Source organism: Mauremys mutica, chromosome 10 (genome assembly GCF_020497125.1).
Source record: "Mauremys mutica isolate MM-2020 ecotype Southern chromosome 10, ASM2049712v1, whole genome shotgun sequence".
Taxonomy (NCBI): domain Eukaryota; kingdom Metazoa; phylum Chordata; order Testudines; family Geoemydidae; genus Mauremys; species Mauremys mutica.
This window is the reverse complement of record NC_059081.1, coordinates 68,255,289-68,271,342: the sequence shown is the minus strand read 5'-3', so window position 1 is coordinate 68,271,342 and position 16,054 is coordinate 68,255,289. Positions and strand designations below refer to the sequence as shown.

The window sequence follows — 16,054 nt, the reverse complement described above, 5'->3', positions numbered from 1 at the left end:
AGAAACAAAGTTTAACTCTGCTGAGTATTTTAGAGTAAATATATTTTATAGTGTGATTTTGATTACTTCTGAATTTTACATTGAGATTTGCATTTGGAACCTTAAATTGAATTAAGTTTGATGAATGCAAAAGGATACTGTCAGGTACTTGTAGGGTTTAATTTGTTATTCCTTTCCTCTCTCTTGGCTGTAAGGGTCCCCTAGAGATGTGGAACTGAAAAGCTTTCCCAACCAGTTGCCACACTTGCTATACAGAAAAGTTCTTGTTTCTTTTAGAACACCGGGCAACATGCCTCTGCTTCATGTGAATTGCTGTGTGTGTAGTGCCAGCCTCCGTGATTTCTATGAAGTTCTGTTATCTCCAGTATGACTAACGCCCAGGAATGATGGATGGGGCATTTTTTAATTCTGCTTTTTGGGAGATTAAACCTATCTAGGGAAGCATGTTACTTTCTGGGAGCTGATTAGTAAAATACCTTTTGAAATCTGGATGTAACTTCATACAAAAAAGAAATTCATTGAAATGAAATGGAGATTTTTCTGACTATGGGAAAGATTTGGGAACATAAAACATGGGAGAAATATCAATTATCTAGTCCTCCTCCGCCCGTTCTAATGGTAGTGTACTCAAATTGCAGCTATTATAAGGAAATTTAGATTTCCCACAAGCTTACTTCAGTGTGATCACTTCACATTGTTGCAGCAAATACTGAGTTTGGTTGGTCATTTGGTGGGACAGAGAAACCACTTCAAACAAAATGGGAAAATCTTGGCCCAGAACTCACACTGAACTTTTAGGGATAGAAAAATCTGGTTCACTTTAAAAAAAAATCACCACCCGCTTGCCGCCCTCCCTCCCCCCATCCCCTACATCTCTGTGCTTTCTGGTTTAAGTCAAGAGTGGAAGTGAAAACAAATATTGACAAAAGGCTGTTCTTGCTTTCCTGGTCTGGGCATAACCAGTGCCTGCTGGAACTCTGGTAATTAAAAGGCTGCACTAGTGACAAACAGCTAACAAATGAGTGGTTACAAAAAGAAAAGGCCGTCAGTCTCTTTTTCTCCTTCACATCCCTACTTAGGATCCACCCCTGCCAACTCCGCCAGTGCTTGCTGGCTGAAGGGCAGATGGCACTTCCTTTAGCTTTGTTTTCAAATCACATCTACTTACCTTTAAGGACCTAAATAATCCTACTGAAGCCATGTTAGTGAAGTTAATCATAATCGGTAAGTGTTTGCAGGATCAGGGACCTAGACTGTCACTTCGAGCTGGAGGTGTAATTCCCAGCTTGGAGACATACCCCCGCTAGCTCTGATCGAGGTAGCGCGCTAATAATAAAGCAACGGCAGCGACACGAGGAGTGGGAGGGACTAGCTGCCCCAAGATCCCACCTGAGACTCTAGGGACGCACTTGGGGCAGCTAGTCCCTCCCACTGCTTGTGCTGCCACAGCTGCACTATTTTTAGTGAGCTAGCTCAATCGGCGCTAGCGTGGGTATGTCTCCTCAAGCTCAAAGGGTAGACATACCAATAGTGGTGAATGCAGAATCCTGTATGCCTGATAATTTATGCATGTCTCCTTGGCAATCCCTCCATATAGCTGTCTATCCCCTCTGGATAGGTGCTTTTTAACTATTTAATGTCCTTTTGATCTCTAAGCTCCCAGCCTGGCAAAACAGCTTTTGAGCTGGAGCCTGGAAGTAGGCTATTGTCCTGTAATTGACCTACAGTGTTTGTCGGGAGGTTTGCTTGTATGTAGCTATCGTGTTGTTTTCTTGGGTTTTTTCTGGCAGTTCCCTATTAAGCTAGATCAATACCTTCTACAGGAAAATGTTATAATCCAGTATACAATAACTCCCCTTCCCTGACCAGCTCACATACAATGTTCATAACATTTCTACATCTCAATATTCTTAGATTATTACATAGCTCTATGTCCATCAGAGTAATGGTAAGTCACTCTCATTAATTCTAGCTTAGAAACTTCGGGCCAGATTTTCAAGTGCTCAGCACCCACCAATGGAGTCAGATTTTCAAGAGAGCGCATTCATGGCCAGATTGTCACACAGAGCTAGGCACCCAAGATGCTGAGATTTCTAGAAAATCTCATCAGTTATTTTGGTGCCTAAATGGAAGGTGAGCTCTTCTGAAAATCTGGCCTGTAACGAGAAGTTCTGTAATTGGCATGTTTTGGGCTGGTCTCCAATTCACTTAATGTGGAGTGCAGACAGTAATACTTATCTACCTGGTACAGCTCTTTGAGGGCTCTGGATGAAAGATGCCTGTGAAGTATTATTACTATAACCCTACAACATTATTGCTGTTCCTATTTGCTTACCCCATTGACATGGAATTACATATAGCAGTTGATCTTGCTACAAGCTATTTTCATTCAGTAGGATTATAAAGCCTTCTTAAAATCTCTCAGCTCTTAGGTAACATGTTTATTGCATATTCCATATATGATCCAATCTCTGCAGCCTTCTATGTGGCAAAGGGTCCTTGATTTCTTCCAATGCCTGTTGAACGATGGCCAGACAGAACACTGAGCTTTTCCTCTTTAAATAGGAAAAAATCCACCCCATGAAAACCCTTCTAATATTGACACTATTTAATTCTGTGCCTCCTTTGTCTCCCATTGAACAAGATAGGAGTTTTGCCATTGACTTTATTGAGATCTTAATCAAATATTTTAAAGGTGATAACATCAGTTATAAGTAGATACCAAAATCGGGATTTTTCTTCTGGCTATGGGGTCAGTGCTGGATTTTCCATTCACGGCCCCTTGCAGCCTAGAACAGAAACACTCCTTATCCCGATCTCTACCTGGGTTTCATTAGAGCAAACTCCCATGGTCTCCAGGAACCTGAAACAAGAAATGGAATAATGGTCACTTACTTTCTCACTACATAGATTGACTCCTGTCCAACCAGAGGCAGAGGTGACAGCCCGTTCTTGGCATCACAGCCTAAGACATACCTGTCCCACCCAAAACATTCTACTCTTATCAGAAAAATGGATACACAAAAGGTAATTCAAGAGAAACTTACTATATCTAAAACAGTTTTGTGACCTGTGCCAGTCACTAACCGTAATTACTGAGGACCGTATGGTAGGCTGCCCATATGGGAAACTCCTTTTGGTGTTCCTGGGTTTGAATGAAGAGACTGAAGCCACCATATAGCCCAAGAGATTGTGGTTTATTAGGTTTAAGCTGGAACTGGAAGCTCAAGCTCTCAATATTTTATTTCTTTGCTAATTACTCAGTACCAAGTAGCAGAAGGAGGAAATTAGCTAAGCTGCCTATTTTATGAAGAATCAAGCTAAATATCAAGCTTCACCAGTGACAGCAATGCACATAGGGGATTCTGGCAGAAATACTGGGTCATATCCTCAGCTGGTTAAAGTCAGCATAGCACTACTGAAGTTAATGGGGCTTTGCTGATTTAAGTCAGCTATGGATCTGGCCCATAAAAAGCCAATGGTTCACAATACTGACCCACAGCAAAGATGGCTGCACCAGTGCAACGACTCCCCGCCCTTCCCCCAATGTTGGAGGTTGTGAGTGACCTCACTCTTCACCTATGTCATACAAGGGAGCCGCCCACATTCTGCTTGTTTTCTTAACTTGTTTTTACCTTTGTTCAGTTTTTTGGAGGAGGGATTTTGCTCCTTCAGGGTCGCTCCTCAGAAAGGCTTGATACATGGAGAAGGACTGGAATAGCCCGATCACCCCAGAAACAGACATGGGAATTTTGTCTAAGATCTGGGTAACTCTGCAAGAGTGGGGAGAAACCAAAGCATTGGAGAAGTAAGCCTGGAGGGCAATGGACCTATGCTGATTTATATAAGCTGAGGACCTGGCTCATGTGGATTATTAAGATGTGGGGCATGATCTCTTATCCCTTCCCCTTTTTGGACATTTGGTTATGGGGAAACCTCTCTCATTTGATGAAGAGGCCACACAGATGAACCAGACAGACCAGGGACTGGAGATGTGTTTGAGGGACATTGGACCAAATGATCTCAGGGCTACCTGCTAGCTTTAAACTCTATGAATCTTCTTCAACCTGCAGTCTCAAAGTGAACACCAATGAATGCTGCCAAGTGCCCAATATTCCAGAGCTCACACCACCCACAATGCAAGAGATTACATACAATTCATTTTTGTCCTCGTTTTCTCACCTCTTCTTGTCTGGAAAAGGCACAGACTCAAACACCTCTTTATACTCTGCAATGACAAGATTTACTTTTTCATCTGCATATTTAAGAAGCGGTTCCTGGGTCTGTAAAGTCAGAACAGAAACAGCAAAAATGTTACGTAAGGCCTTGATCCTCCACTCCATTTGAGCTGCACTCCCTGATTCAGAGCTGCCTGGCCCGAGGGGAAGTTAGAGCTACACAGGAGAATAATGCAGACCCTTCAGACTTTCCCTATACATAATACCCGCAGAAGTTGTGTGAATGAGCTACATTTGAACAATTTTATTTTGGGTTTAATGGTCATTTCCCTCCCCCCGATCACTCACCCACCATTGTTTGTACTAGCAAATCTCTTTCTGCTGTGTTTGTATAGGAATATTGTGACGATGAAGTGAATGTAAACAGCAGCCATTTTTGTTCAGGCTTCCTGCAGCCTTACTCTCATTGAGAGCAATGGGAGATAGATACCCTCCTCAAAATGGTCACCTAACAGAGTGCCACTATGGAGGCGGGGGAAGACAGAAATATAACATGTCTTTACAAGCAGTTTAATCTAAAGAAACCATAGCATTATAATGCCTTAGTCAGAATTCTACAGGCATTACATGGTATCAATAGAGGACAGAATTAATGTTTTTTGGGTACCTTGCCTGAGTCATTTTCTTACCTTAAGGAAGGTAAGTCTAACAATAACTCTGAATGTCCTGGGTTTGTAATACTTCGTTAGGGGATAATTACAACAGCTACTAATGTATTTGATCCCAAGTTATTCATATGTACCCTGAGCCATACCTCAATGTGAAGGAAGTTTTTGTCTGGGAATAGGTTTTATGTGGTGGAAGCTGCCTCGCACAACCGCTCTGCAAATTCCAAGCTCTGCTCCAGAGCGGGGAGGAACTAGACCTTCTCAATACAATGGGTCTAAGAATTTACATTTAAATGGGCAACGGCACCTATTATTCTCTATTTCTGTTTTTTGAAATGCGTGACTGTTTTTGCTGAAACTTACAAAAATAAATAAATAATCCTGCATGTGGCAAAGATGCAGAAAGGAAAATTTCAACCCAAATGGTTAAGGTTTGGCAAAGTTATAAGCAGCTGAAAACATGGTCTTATACTGGAAAGTGTCTAGCAGCATTAAAATATATTATAAACTGCTGTCTGCAGTATCTTTTTTAAAAAAGAGGACTGTCTTCTTCTCCTACCTCAGTGAAGATTTCTGTAAGCCGCTCTGAGCAGTCTTTATAGTGCATACTGAAGTTGGTAGTGTAGGTGCTAAGGGCCACACAGCCATGTGGCCTGAGAACTCGATCCACTTCTTTCATGAACTTCGGCAGATCAAACCAGTGGGCAGCTGTAAAAGCAGTAATGAGGTCCACAGAGCCATCCGCAAATGGCAGCTCCTCTGCAGGGCACACACTATAAAGGGAAACAGGGAAGATATTTCAAATAGGAAGGAGTTGTCTCTACTTGGGGCCTGATGTGCATGAAACTTGTCACGTGTGGACTCTGCTGAGAGGAAATGTGGTGTTGTTGAAAATCTGACATTGAAAAAAAGTCTAACTATTTTGTTCTCTTGGAACTGAAGAGTGATTTGGCCTAAGAATGTCAGCCCAAGTTTTCAAAATTAGAGCTCCAAAATCCATATTTAGGCATTTAATTAGGAATGGCCTGATTTTCAGAAGCTGAGCAGCTGCAGCTCCTGCTGACTTCAGATGTAGTCGTGAGTTCTGAGTACTTTGTGAAAAAGCAGGTCCAATATGTTTGAAATCAGGCACCTAAAAATGACTGACCTCGTTTGAAAATGCTGGCCTGTATCTGTCCTGTTCACAACGTGCTGCTTTGTGCAAAGGTCAGCACTCTGGACACACCCAAGGGACAGCATCCTTTTACGGAACACTTACTGATAAGAAACATTTGGGAAGGAGGCAGCTTGTTTGGCTGCTTCTATTTGAGCTTCACTGATGTCTGTTCCAACCACCTTCTCAAAATGAGCTGCGAGTACGCGAGTGCTTTGTCCCGACCCGCAGCCGACATCCACTGCCAGCCGAATGGGGTCCACTTTCTGAGAAGAGAACAGACACGTCTCAGCAAGCGGAGCACAAATTCTTATGAAGAGTCAAATCTTAGTCCTCTTTACACCCATCTACACATACACAGTCCTAGTCACAGAGTAAAGGCTCTGATTCTCCAGGTAATTAGAGTAATGTCTGTGGTAGCCTATTGGTTTCACTCCTACTGCATTCTATAGGTCTTCTCCACAGTAGAATTAATAACATGTATTCTCAGCCTAGGGAGAGTGTCACTTACCTTTTCTTCCAGGTAGGAGAAGATGACACTTTGGAGATTTTCGGAGGGAGAGAATCTGTATTTCTGATAGGAATCTGCATTATACTGTGTATCTAACAAACGCACAGCCATGTTCCAGGAAACTGGCACCTACGGGGATTAGGCAAATTCACTTTGTTACATTAGCCATAAGGTGAAACTCCACTGATTACATAATCATAATACTTATTATAGGATCAATGGTATAACCAATTAAATATTAGTCACATTAGGTACTGAAGTTCTAGCCCTTGGAATCAGCTAAGGGCAAAGATACTTCATGTTCAGTATGGGTCAGCGAACTTTGCTTTTTAAGTGTCTTGGTCTTGGGTATAGGTGGTAAATGTAAAAAGCAGAGTAACGGGTTTGTGGGAGGAAATACGACATGGGCCAGATCATCTAGTGCTGGAAATCAGAAGGGAACTGGGCTATGCTGATTTGCAGCAGCTAATGATCCGGGCCTATGTTTACAGCAGGTCAAGATTTAAAAAAAGGTAGTAAAAAATAACCTTTTTTAAACTGACTATTCGTCCAAAAACAGTCACTCAAACATTGCAAAAATGTGACACTTCCTTTTTTTTGCCATTTTAAAATACCTTTTACCATTTGTTTATTCTTTTTTATTCTCCTCACTCATTTTTTAAAAAATTGTCTCCTTCCCCTCTGAAATAACTGTGGGGGTGGGGAAGAGAAAAAAGGGAGACAACCCTCCAAACATGAAAGTGACAGAAATACCAGGAAAATATATTAGAACTTCAAAAACACTTTAGTAAAAACTAAAAAGGGGGCACTTAATCCCCTGTAAAATGAGAACCACCTTTCAAATTTCATTCTGTCTTGTTGAAGCTCTTCCATTGTGTAGATGTAATTTAACATTCATTGGGCCACACAGAGAGCATAAGAAGTACTGTGTAGCCTGGTGGTTTGGGCACACACGTGGGAGACCCCAGTTCATGTCTCTGCTCTGCCTAGTTTTAGACCAGAGATGGGAACCTGGGTCCCCCAAATACCAGGTGAAGGCCAGTCAAGCAGGAATTCTCGGTGGCAGCTGATTTCTGCAATCTGACAGGATATCCAGGTCTGAACCATTCATAGTCCCAAAGATATTCATATCTTATGAAATAACACTGCCTATATGATCAATGGTAAAACCACACAATGTCACTGAGCATATCACAAGCTATTTAGAAAAAAACATCTGCCGAATAAAAACACCTGTACATTATGCAAAATGATAAAACCTTGGATATAGAACAATCTCAATATCAGAAAACAATATCACTTCTTTTACGGATTTTTACATCCGCCTTGGGTAGAATGCAGGATAAGATACGGAAATAGATATTGTGTATCCTCCCCTGTTATCTTGGTTATTAGGCTTTTCCCCCCAATAACTTACAATGAAGAAATTTAGCAATAGCTGGATTTTCCTTCTGGGCTGCCAAAAAATGTCTTCCTGTGGAAGAGGCATTGTGATGGGTTCAATCATGGCTGGCTCCAGGGGTTTTGCCGCCCCAAGCAGCCAAAAAAAAAAAAAAAAGCCACGATCGCGGTCTGCGGCAATTCAGCGGGAGGTCCTTGCTCCGAGTGGGAGTGAGGGACCCTCCACCGAATTGCCGCCGAATACCTGAAAGTGCCGCCCCGCTCCGGAGTTGCTGCCCCAAGCACCTGCTTGTTAAGCTAGTGCCTGGAGCCGGCCCTGGGTTCAATACCCCTAGAGAAGTCTCCTGCTGCCAAAAGGCAGCTAACAATAGCTGCCAACCAAAGTACCTTGCCATCTCTGTGTACATCCATGCACTATAAGACAGCATTAATCAAAACATCTTTGCTTGTCTCTTCAGTGCATTCTGTCACATTTTTGCATAAGGGGATTCCTGGGTAGGTTATTTGCCTCCACATCAGATTTCTCTGGACAATATTTGACTCTGAAGTTTAAGTCAGCTAATTCTGCAACCCACTGGTGTGCTATGGCATTCAGCCTTGCAGAGAGAAAAAGGGGTTGATAGCATTATAAATAGGGTGACCAGACAGCAAGTGTGAAAAATCAGAACAGGGGGTGGGGGGGTAATAGGAGCCTATATAAGAAAAAGACCCAAAAATCGGGACTGTCCCTATAATATCGGCATATCTGGTCACCCCTAATTATAAACCATGTCCATGAAGGATTGTGTGTAGTAGAGGTTGTCGGGAAACTCATCAGTTACAGCCCTTTACAAAAACTCCTTTGGAAACTCCAGCTTCCAGCATCTGAATCTGTCATGGGGACAGAGCGCAGATGAATACATCAAAGAGGATGGGAGTTTAAGACCTCTAGGCGCAGCTACGATGGGACTGGTATCAGCACCTGAATATTATAGAATAGAAACTACCATTCTGTCTCTAAAGGATTTCAGTGTATTTCAGTTCTTCATGTTTTTATTATCAAATTCACAAGGGCATTGAAAGAAAAACACTTCAGGAAGCAGAGTAAAGGACAGAGAGCCAATGAATTATAACCATTTATAGGAGGTAAAAGTTAGGGCTGAGCCATCATCACTTGCCCTTGTGTAGCCCACTGGCCAAAAACATTTTCAGTCAATTGTTTTCCATCCCCAAATCATGCATTTCTTTCACAGAGATTAAAACTTCTCAACCTGACAAGCTCTGCCAGGCACAAGTTAGCATATGATAAACAGTAGCAATAACAAGAAATGTACCTTGTATCTGTGTATGTCACTGAAACCAGAAACGGAGGGACTCCCTGCCCAGGAAGCAAGAACTCCTGCCGCAGTTGATGAATTAGCTGTATTCTTGCCGCAGCTTGGGGGAAAGCAGCCTGGGAACCCGGAAGCTGCGACTTGCCAGTGCTCAGATCAACCGAGTGCCATCCACCGCTGTAGAAACGTGAGAACAGAAGAGTCCATTGGCTGCTGGTTTTCAGCTGAATAAATATAACCAATCAGATGCATTTTAAGAACTGGCCAGTAGAACTCTCCTTTACAATGTTTCCTCTCTTTCTTATCAAGATGTGTGTCCATGGAAGGAGAAGTTTAACCCTGGCGAGGATTTTAGGATTAGGATTTATAGCGTCATTTTGACTACTTCTGAATCTTACCGTCAGATTTACATTTAGAACCGTACATCGAATTAAGTTTGATGAATGCAAAAGGATATTGTCAGCAGGTATTTGTGGGGTTTAATTGCTTCTCTTTCCCCCTCTCTTGGCTGGAAGGGTCCCCTAGAGATGTGGAACTGAAAAGCTTTCCCAACCAGTTGTCACACTTTCTATACGGAAACGTTCTTGTTTCTTCCGAAGCACCTGGCAACATGCCTCTGCTTCATGTGAATTGCTGCGTGTGTAGTGCCAGCCTCCGTGATTTCTGTTATCTCCAGTATGACTAACGCCCAGGAATCATGGATGGGGCATTTTTTTTATTCTGCTCTTTAGGAGATTAAACCTATCTAGGGAAGCATGTTACATTCTGGGAGTGGGTAGATTACCTTTGAAATCTGGATGTATTTTACTATACACAAAAATAAATTTATTGAAATGAAAGGGAGATTTTCCTGACTATTGGAAAGATTTGAGAACATAAATCATAAGAGAAATGTCATTGTTGCAGAAAATAACTGAGTTTGGTTGATCATTTGGTGAGACAGAGAAACCACCTCAAACAAAATGAGAACCAGCTCTTAGCTGAGAACTCATACTGAATTTGAACTTTTAGGCATAGAAAAAGTCTGGTTCACTTTAAGCCCTCCCCCATCTCTGTGCTTTCCGGTTTAAGCCAAGAGTGGAAGTGAAAACAAATATTGACAAAAGGCTGTTCTTGCTTTCCTGGTCTGGGCATAACCGGAGCCTGCTGGAACTCTTTAAGCGCATAAATAATCCCACTGAAGCCATGTTAGTGAAGTTAATCATGTCGGTAAGTGTTTGCAGGATCAGGGCCCTAGACTGTCAGGTCTCTGGGGCAGGACCAGGCCTTCATATGTGTGTGTTCAATGCTTGGCAGAACAGGATGCTACTGGAATATTAAATACAGTCATAATAAACTGTCCGAGAATGTAGTGACTATTGTTCTGTGTTTGTACAGCAGCTGGCACAATGGAATTCTGGTCTAAGAGGAGGGCTCCTAGGCACTACGATAATAGAAATAATTAATAATACTAATAACCACTAGCTTTAAGGATGATCTTCACTGTATGGGGGTGAGTTTCACCCTTAGATTATGTGTACACTTCGAGCTGGAGGGGTAATGCCCAGCTTGGAGACATACCCCCGCTAGCTCTGATCGAGGTAGCGCGCTAAGAATAAAGCAACGGCAGCGGCACGAGGAGTGGGAGGGACTAGCTGCCCCAAGATCCCACCTGAGACTTCAGGGACGCACTTGGGGCAGCTAGTCCCTCCCACTGCTTGTGCTGCCATAGCTGCACTATTTTTAGTGAGGTAGCTCAATCGGAGTCAGCCTGGATAGGTCTCAAGCTGGGCATCGCTCCCTCCCCCAGCTCAAGATGTAGACATACCAACAGTGGTGAATGCAGAATTCTGCATGTCTGATCATTTAACACCCATCTGACACAAAGGAGAACAAAATCATTGTAATCCAAGACTTCTCTGTAAAATGCAGTTAGTAACTGACTCTGTGCCCCAAACTACATTGAGTGGGAGGTCAAATAAATAGAAAGCCCTCTTGAAGCAACAGAAGTTGGTCCAACAAAAGATATTGCCTCACCCACCTTGTCTGTCTAATATCCTGGAAGTCACACTTGTACAGCAAGACTGCATACTCTTGAAGCTCTGTCAGTATATACCAGTTCCTTCTCAGATTTATAGGAAAGTTGCTCCCTCTACTGCCCAATGAAGTAGGTGCAATATCTATTCATTTAGACCACAAGGGCTTGTCAACACATTGAAATTGTATCACTTTAACTTTACTGATACAGATACTGCAGTACAACTGGCCTAGGGGTTGTCATAACAGATCAGCTCATTGGTTAGCCTGGTGCAGTCTGCTGCCTTCAGAAATGGACGGTACCCAATGCTTCAGAGGAGACCTCCTCAGTAGTGATCCCACCAGGCAGCACTGTGCTGTAGTGCACGGCGCAATGTGGGGAATCTCTTTCTGCTCCCTGCAAGTGATTGTTCCTGAAGTGTGAGATAAATTATCCATCACTTTCAGAAATCCAGATCCAGGGGCCCGGTCCTCCTTGGGCAGTCACTGACTCCTGTGGAAGATGGATGCAAAGCACAGTCCGGCTGAGTTTGGAGCATTGTGCGGGCACTTTAAACAGCTACAGAAGGTGCCCAGCAATGGAAAATCAGGCCCACATAATCTGTCTCAATGCCCTGCTGCAGCAGTGAATCCCAGTGACTATATGCTGTGTAGTTGGTTCCAAATGTCCCACCTGTTAGTTTTGTTGAGTGTCTCCTTTGTATTGTACGATAGGCTGCCGGAGGGGTAGAAGGGACAGATTTTCATTCCCCCTTCAGAATTTCTAACAGCTAAATTAAAAGCAAAATCACTGATATCTGACCACATTAGAGACAGATCCTCAGTCAGTAAAAACCACTGTAGCTTGGCCAGAGTCAGAGTTATAACAGTTTACATGTGAAGTCACAAAGGTACATTGATTTATATCTGAAGTCAGAGCTCTAACTTACAGCAGCTGTCAATTCCAATTCAGCAGAGCATTAGCCAGTGTTCTTAGGTCCATCTTATCCAGCAAAGCACTTAAGCCCCTGTTTAATTTTAAGGATATACTTAAGTCTCATTGAAGCTGATGGGACTTCAGCATGCATCTGAAGATAAGCATGGTCTTAAAGTGCTTTGCTAATAAGGTAGGACTGCTGAATCAAAACCTTATTGCTCAGGTTTCCAGAAAAATAACAGACAGCTGAGTACATTTTCTCTTTGTTAATTTTATTTGCTGTCACCCTTCTCCACCTACTAGACAGAAGCTCTAATCAGCGAAGGGCCATTAGGTGTCCTGCAAAATCTCTCCAAACTTTGATTTTGAAGTTGGGTGCACAAGGAACTGCCCATCTTGAGTGTACATCACTCAGCGTAAGGCAGGTGCAGTCCTCTCACAACTACCTGCTATTGGGAGTTCTCTTTCTTTTGGGTGTAACCCGTCTGCCAGGGTGTTGTCACCAGCAACAAGCATTGGGTTCAAAAAGCTAGGAATCCCTCTTCAAACTGGCAAGAACCACTGGCTCAAGGCCCCATCCAGAGTTTCTGGGATCACTAAATATCTTCCCTATGTATTTTCAATAGGCAACCATTCTCCACTGCAGGCAGTGGGCCTGGATATGAAACAAGGAAAACATTAGGGGAAAACAGTGTGAACGATTTCACTCTCATCTCCAAGCACCCCTTGTGGCTGGGCACCTTAATTCCAGGCTTAAGGTCTCATTTCCTTTGTTGGGCCTCTAAGGACGCCACCACAGGCTCCCCAGACTCAATAATACCCATCCCTGGAGGCGGTTTATAATGAAAACAAGCTGCAAATAATCCATAACAAGTGTCCCAAAACATAGTCCATTTATCATACCCAGTGCACAGTCTTTAAAATCCCGTGGCCTATAATCATAGAATCATAGAATCTCAGGGTTGGAAGGGACCTCAGGAGATCATCTAGTCCAACCCCCTGCTCAAAGCAGGACCAAACCCAACTAAATCATCCCAGCCAGGGCTTTGTCAAGCCTGACCTTAAAAACCTCTAAGGAAGGAGATTCCACCACCTCCTTAGGTAACCCATTCCAGTTCTTCACCACCCTACTAGTGAAAAAGTTTTTCCTAATATCCAACCTAAACCTCTCCCTCTGCAACTTGAGACCATTACTCCTTGTTCTGTCATCTTCTACCACTGAGAACAGTCTAGATCCATCCTCTTTGGAACCCCCTTTCAGGTAGTTGAAAGCAGCTATCAAATCCCCCCTCATTCTTCTCTTATGCAGACCAAACAATCCCAGTTCCCTCAGCCTCTCCTCATAAGTCATGTGCTCCAGCCCCCTAATCATTTTTGTTGTCCTCCGCTGGACTTTCTCCAATTTATCCACATCCTTCTTGTAGTGTGGGGCCCAAAACTGGACACAGTACTCCAAATGAGGCCTCACCAGTGCTGAGTAGAGGGGAATGATCACATCCCTCGATCTGCTGGAAATGCCCCTACTTATACAACCCAAAATGCCATTAGCCTTCTTGGCAACAAGGGCACACTGTTGACTCATATTCAGCTTTTCGTCCATCGTAACCCCTAGGTCCTTTTCTGCAGAACTGCTCCCCAGCCATTCGGTCCCTAGTCTGTAGCAGTGCATGGGATTCTTCCGTCCTAAGTGCAGGACTCTGCACTTGTTCTTGTTGAACCTCATCATATTTCTTTTGGCCCAATCCTCTAATTTGTCTAGGTCCCTCTGTATCCTAGCCCTACCCTCCAGCGTATCAACCACTCCTCCCAGTTTAGTGTCATCTGCAAATTTGCTAAGGGTGCAGTCCACACCATCCTCCAGATCGTTAATGAAGATATTGAACAAAACCGGCCCCAGCACCGACCCTTGGGGCACTCCACTTGATACCGGCTGCCCACTAGACATGGAACCATTGATCACTACCCGTTGAGCCCGACCATCTAGCCAGTTTTCTATCCACCTTACCGTCCATTCATCCAGCCCATACTTATTTAATTTGCTGGCAAGAATACTGTGGGAAACTGTATCAAAAGCTTTGCTAAAGTCCAGAAATAGCACATCCACTGCTTTCCCCTCATCCACAGAGCCGTTTATCTCATCATAGAAGGCAATTAGGTTAGTCAGGCATGACTTGCCCTTGGTGAATCCATGCTGACTGTTCCTGATCACTTTCCCCTCCTTTAAGTGGTTCAGAATTGATTCCTTGAGGACCTGTTCCATGATTTTTCCAGGGACTGAGGTGAGACTGACTGGCCTGTAGTTCCCTGGATCTACCTTCTTCCCTTTTTTAAAGATGGGCACTACATTAGTCTTTTTCCAGTCATCCGGGACCTTCCCCGATCGCCATGATTTTTCAAAGATAATGGCCAATGGCTCTGCAATCTCATCGGCCAACTCCTTTAGCACCCTCGGATGCAGCGCATCCGGCCCCATGGACTTGTGCTCGTCCAGCTTTCCTAAATAGTCCCGAACTACTTCTTTCTCCACAGAGAGCTGGTCACCTCCTCCCCATAACGTGCTGCAGAGTGCAGCTGTCTGGGAGCTGACCTTGTCTGTGAAGACAGAGGCAAAAAAAGCATTGAGTACACTAGCTTTCTCCACATCCTCTGTCACTAGGTTCCCTCCCTCATTCAGCAAGGGGCCCACACTTTCCTTGACTTTCTTCTTGTTGCTAACATACCTGAAGAAACCCTTCTTGTTACTCCTAACATCTCCGTCTAGCTGCAACTCCAAGTGTGATTTGGCCTTCCTAATTTCACTCCTGCATGCCTGAGCAATACTTTTATACTCCTCCCTGGTTATTTGTCCAAACTTCCACTTCTTGTAAGCTGTTTTTTTGTGTTTAAGACAAGCAAGGATTTCACTGTTGAGCCAAGCTGGTCGCCTGCCATATTTACTTTTCTTCCTACACATCGGGATGGTTTGTTCCTGCAACCTCAATAAGGTTTCTTTAAAATACAGCCAGCTTTCCTCGACTCCTTTCCCCGTCATGTTATTCTCCCAGGGGACCTTGCCCATCAGTTCCCTGAGGGAGTCGAAGTCTGCTTTTCTGAAGTCCAGGGTCTCTGTTCTACTGCTCTCCTTTCTTCCTTGTATCAGGATCCTGAACTCTACCATCTCATGGTCACTGCCTCCCAGGTTCCCATCCACTATTGCTTCCTCTACTATTTCTTCCCTGTTTGTGAGCAGCAGGTCAAGAAGAGCTTTTCCCCTAGTTGGTTCCTCCAGCACTTGCACCAGGAAATTGTCCCCTACACTTTCCAGAAACTTCCTGGATTGTCTGTGCACTGCTGTATTGCTCTCCCAGCAGATATCGGGGTGATTAAAGTCACCCATGAGAACCAGGGCCTGTGATCTAGCAACTTCTGTTAGTTGCTGGAAGAAAGCCTCGTCCACCTCATCCCCCTGGTCCGGTGGTCTGTAGCAGACTCCCACCACGACATTACCCTTGTTGTTCATACTTCTAAATTTAATAATCCACCAAGATAGCACATACCGTGCTCTGGTGTATTCTACTGGACCCAAGCCCTTCTTCGGTCCTCTCCCATCCTTTTGTCAGGACAGCCACCTCAGCCCTTCCAGGCAGAGTGCAGCCCTGCTCTCCCCTGGGGGAACCCTGCAGCCTCTCTGCTAAGAGGCGCTCACCCTCACTAGAAGAGCACCCATCACTCGCCTGCAATGTTGGCCTTTTCCCACTCGCCAGTGTGCAAATGTTGGCACGTATGCCCTTCTGCTGCTCCCCGGCCTTCAGCTCTCTGGTCCTTGGCCCCAGTTCTTCAGCATTGAGATGTCAGTGGGAAGGCTCCTCCCCTGCCTTCAGACCTCTGGCCCTGGCTCGCAGCTTAGGGAGACCAGTTG

At 44.0% G+C, this 16,054-nt stretch overlaps 1 protein-coding gene across 1 annotated transcript; it reads right to left on the bottom strand.

Annotated features, from left to right (window-relative positions):
• Positions 1 to 2,651: 2,651 nt before the first annotated feature.
• On the bottom strand, positions 2,652 to 9,393 carry LOC123343276 (putative methyltransferase DDB_G0268948). Its single transcript, XM_044978271.1, has 7 exons — positions 9,225 to 9,393; positions 6,511 to 6,639; positions 6,105 to 6,265; positions 5,406 to 5,619; positions 4,183 to 4,283; positions 3,636 to 3,773; positions 2,652 to 2,863 (listed from the first exon to the last, which is right to left on the bottom strand). The coding sequence occupies exons 2-7, from the start codon at positions 6,619 to 6,621 to the stop codon at positions 2,773 to 2,775; spliced, it is 816 nt and encodes a 271-aa protein (XP_044834206.1). The 5' UTR covers positions 6,622 to 6,639; positions 9,225 to 9,393; the 3' UTR covers positions 2,652 to 2,772.
• Positions 9,394 to 16,054: the final 6,661 nt, after the last annotated feature.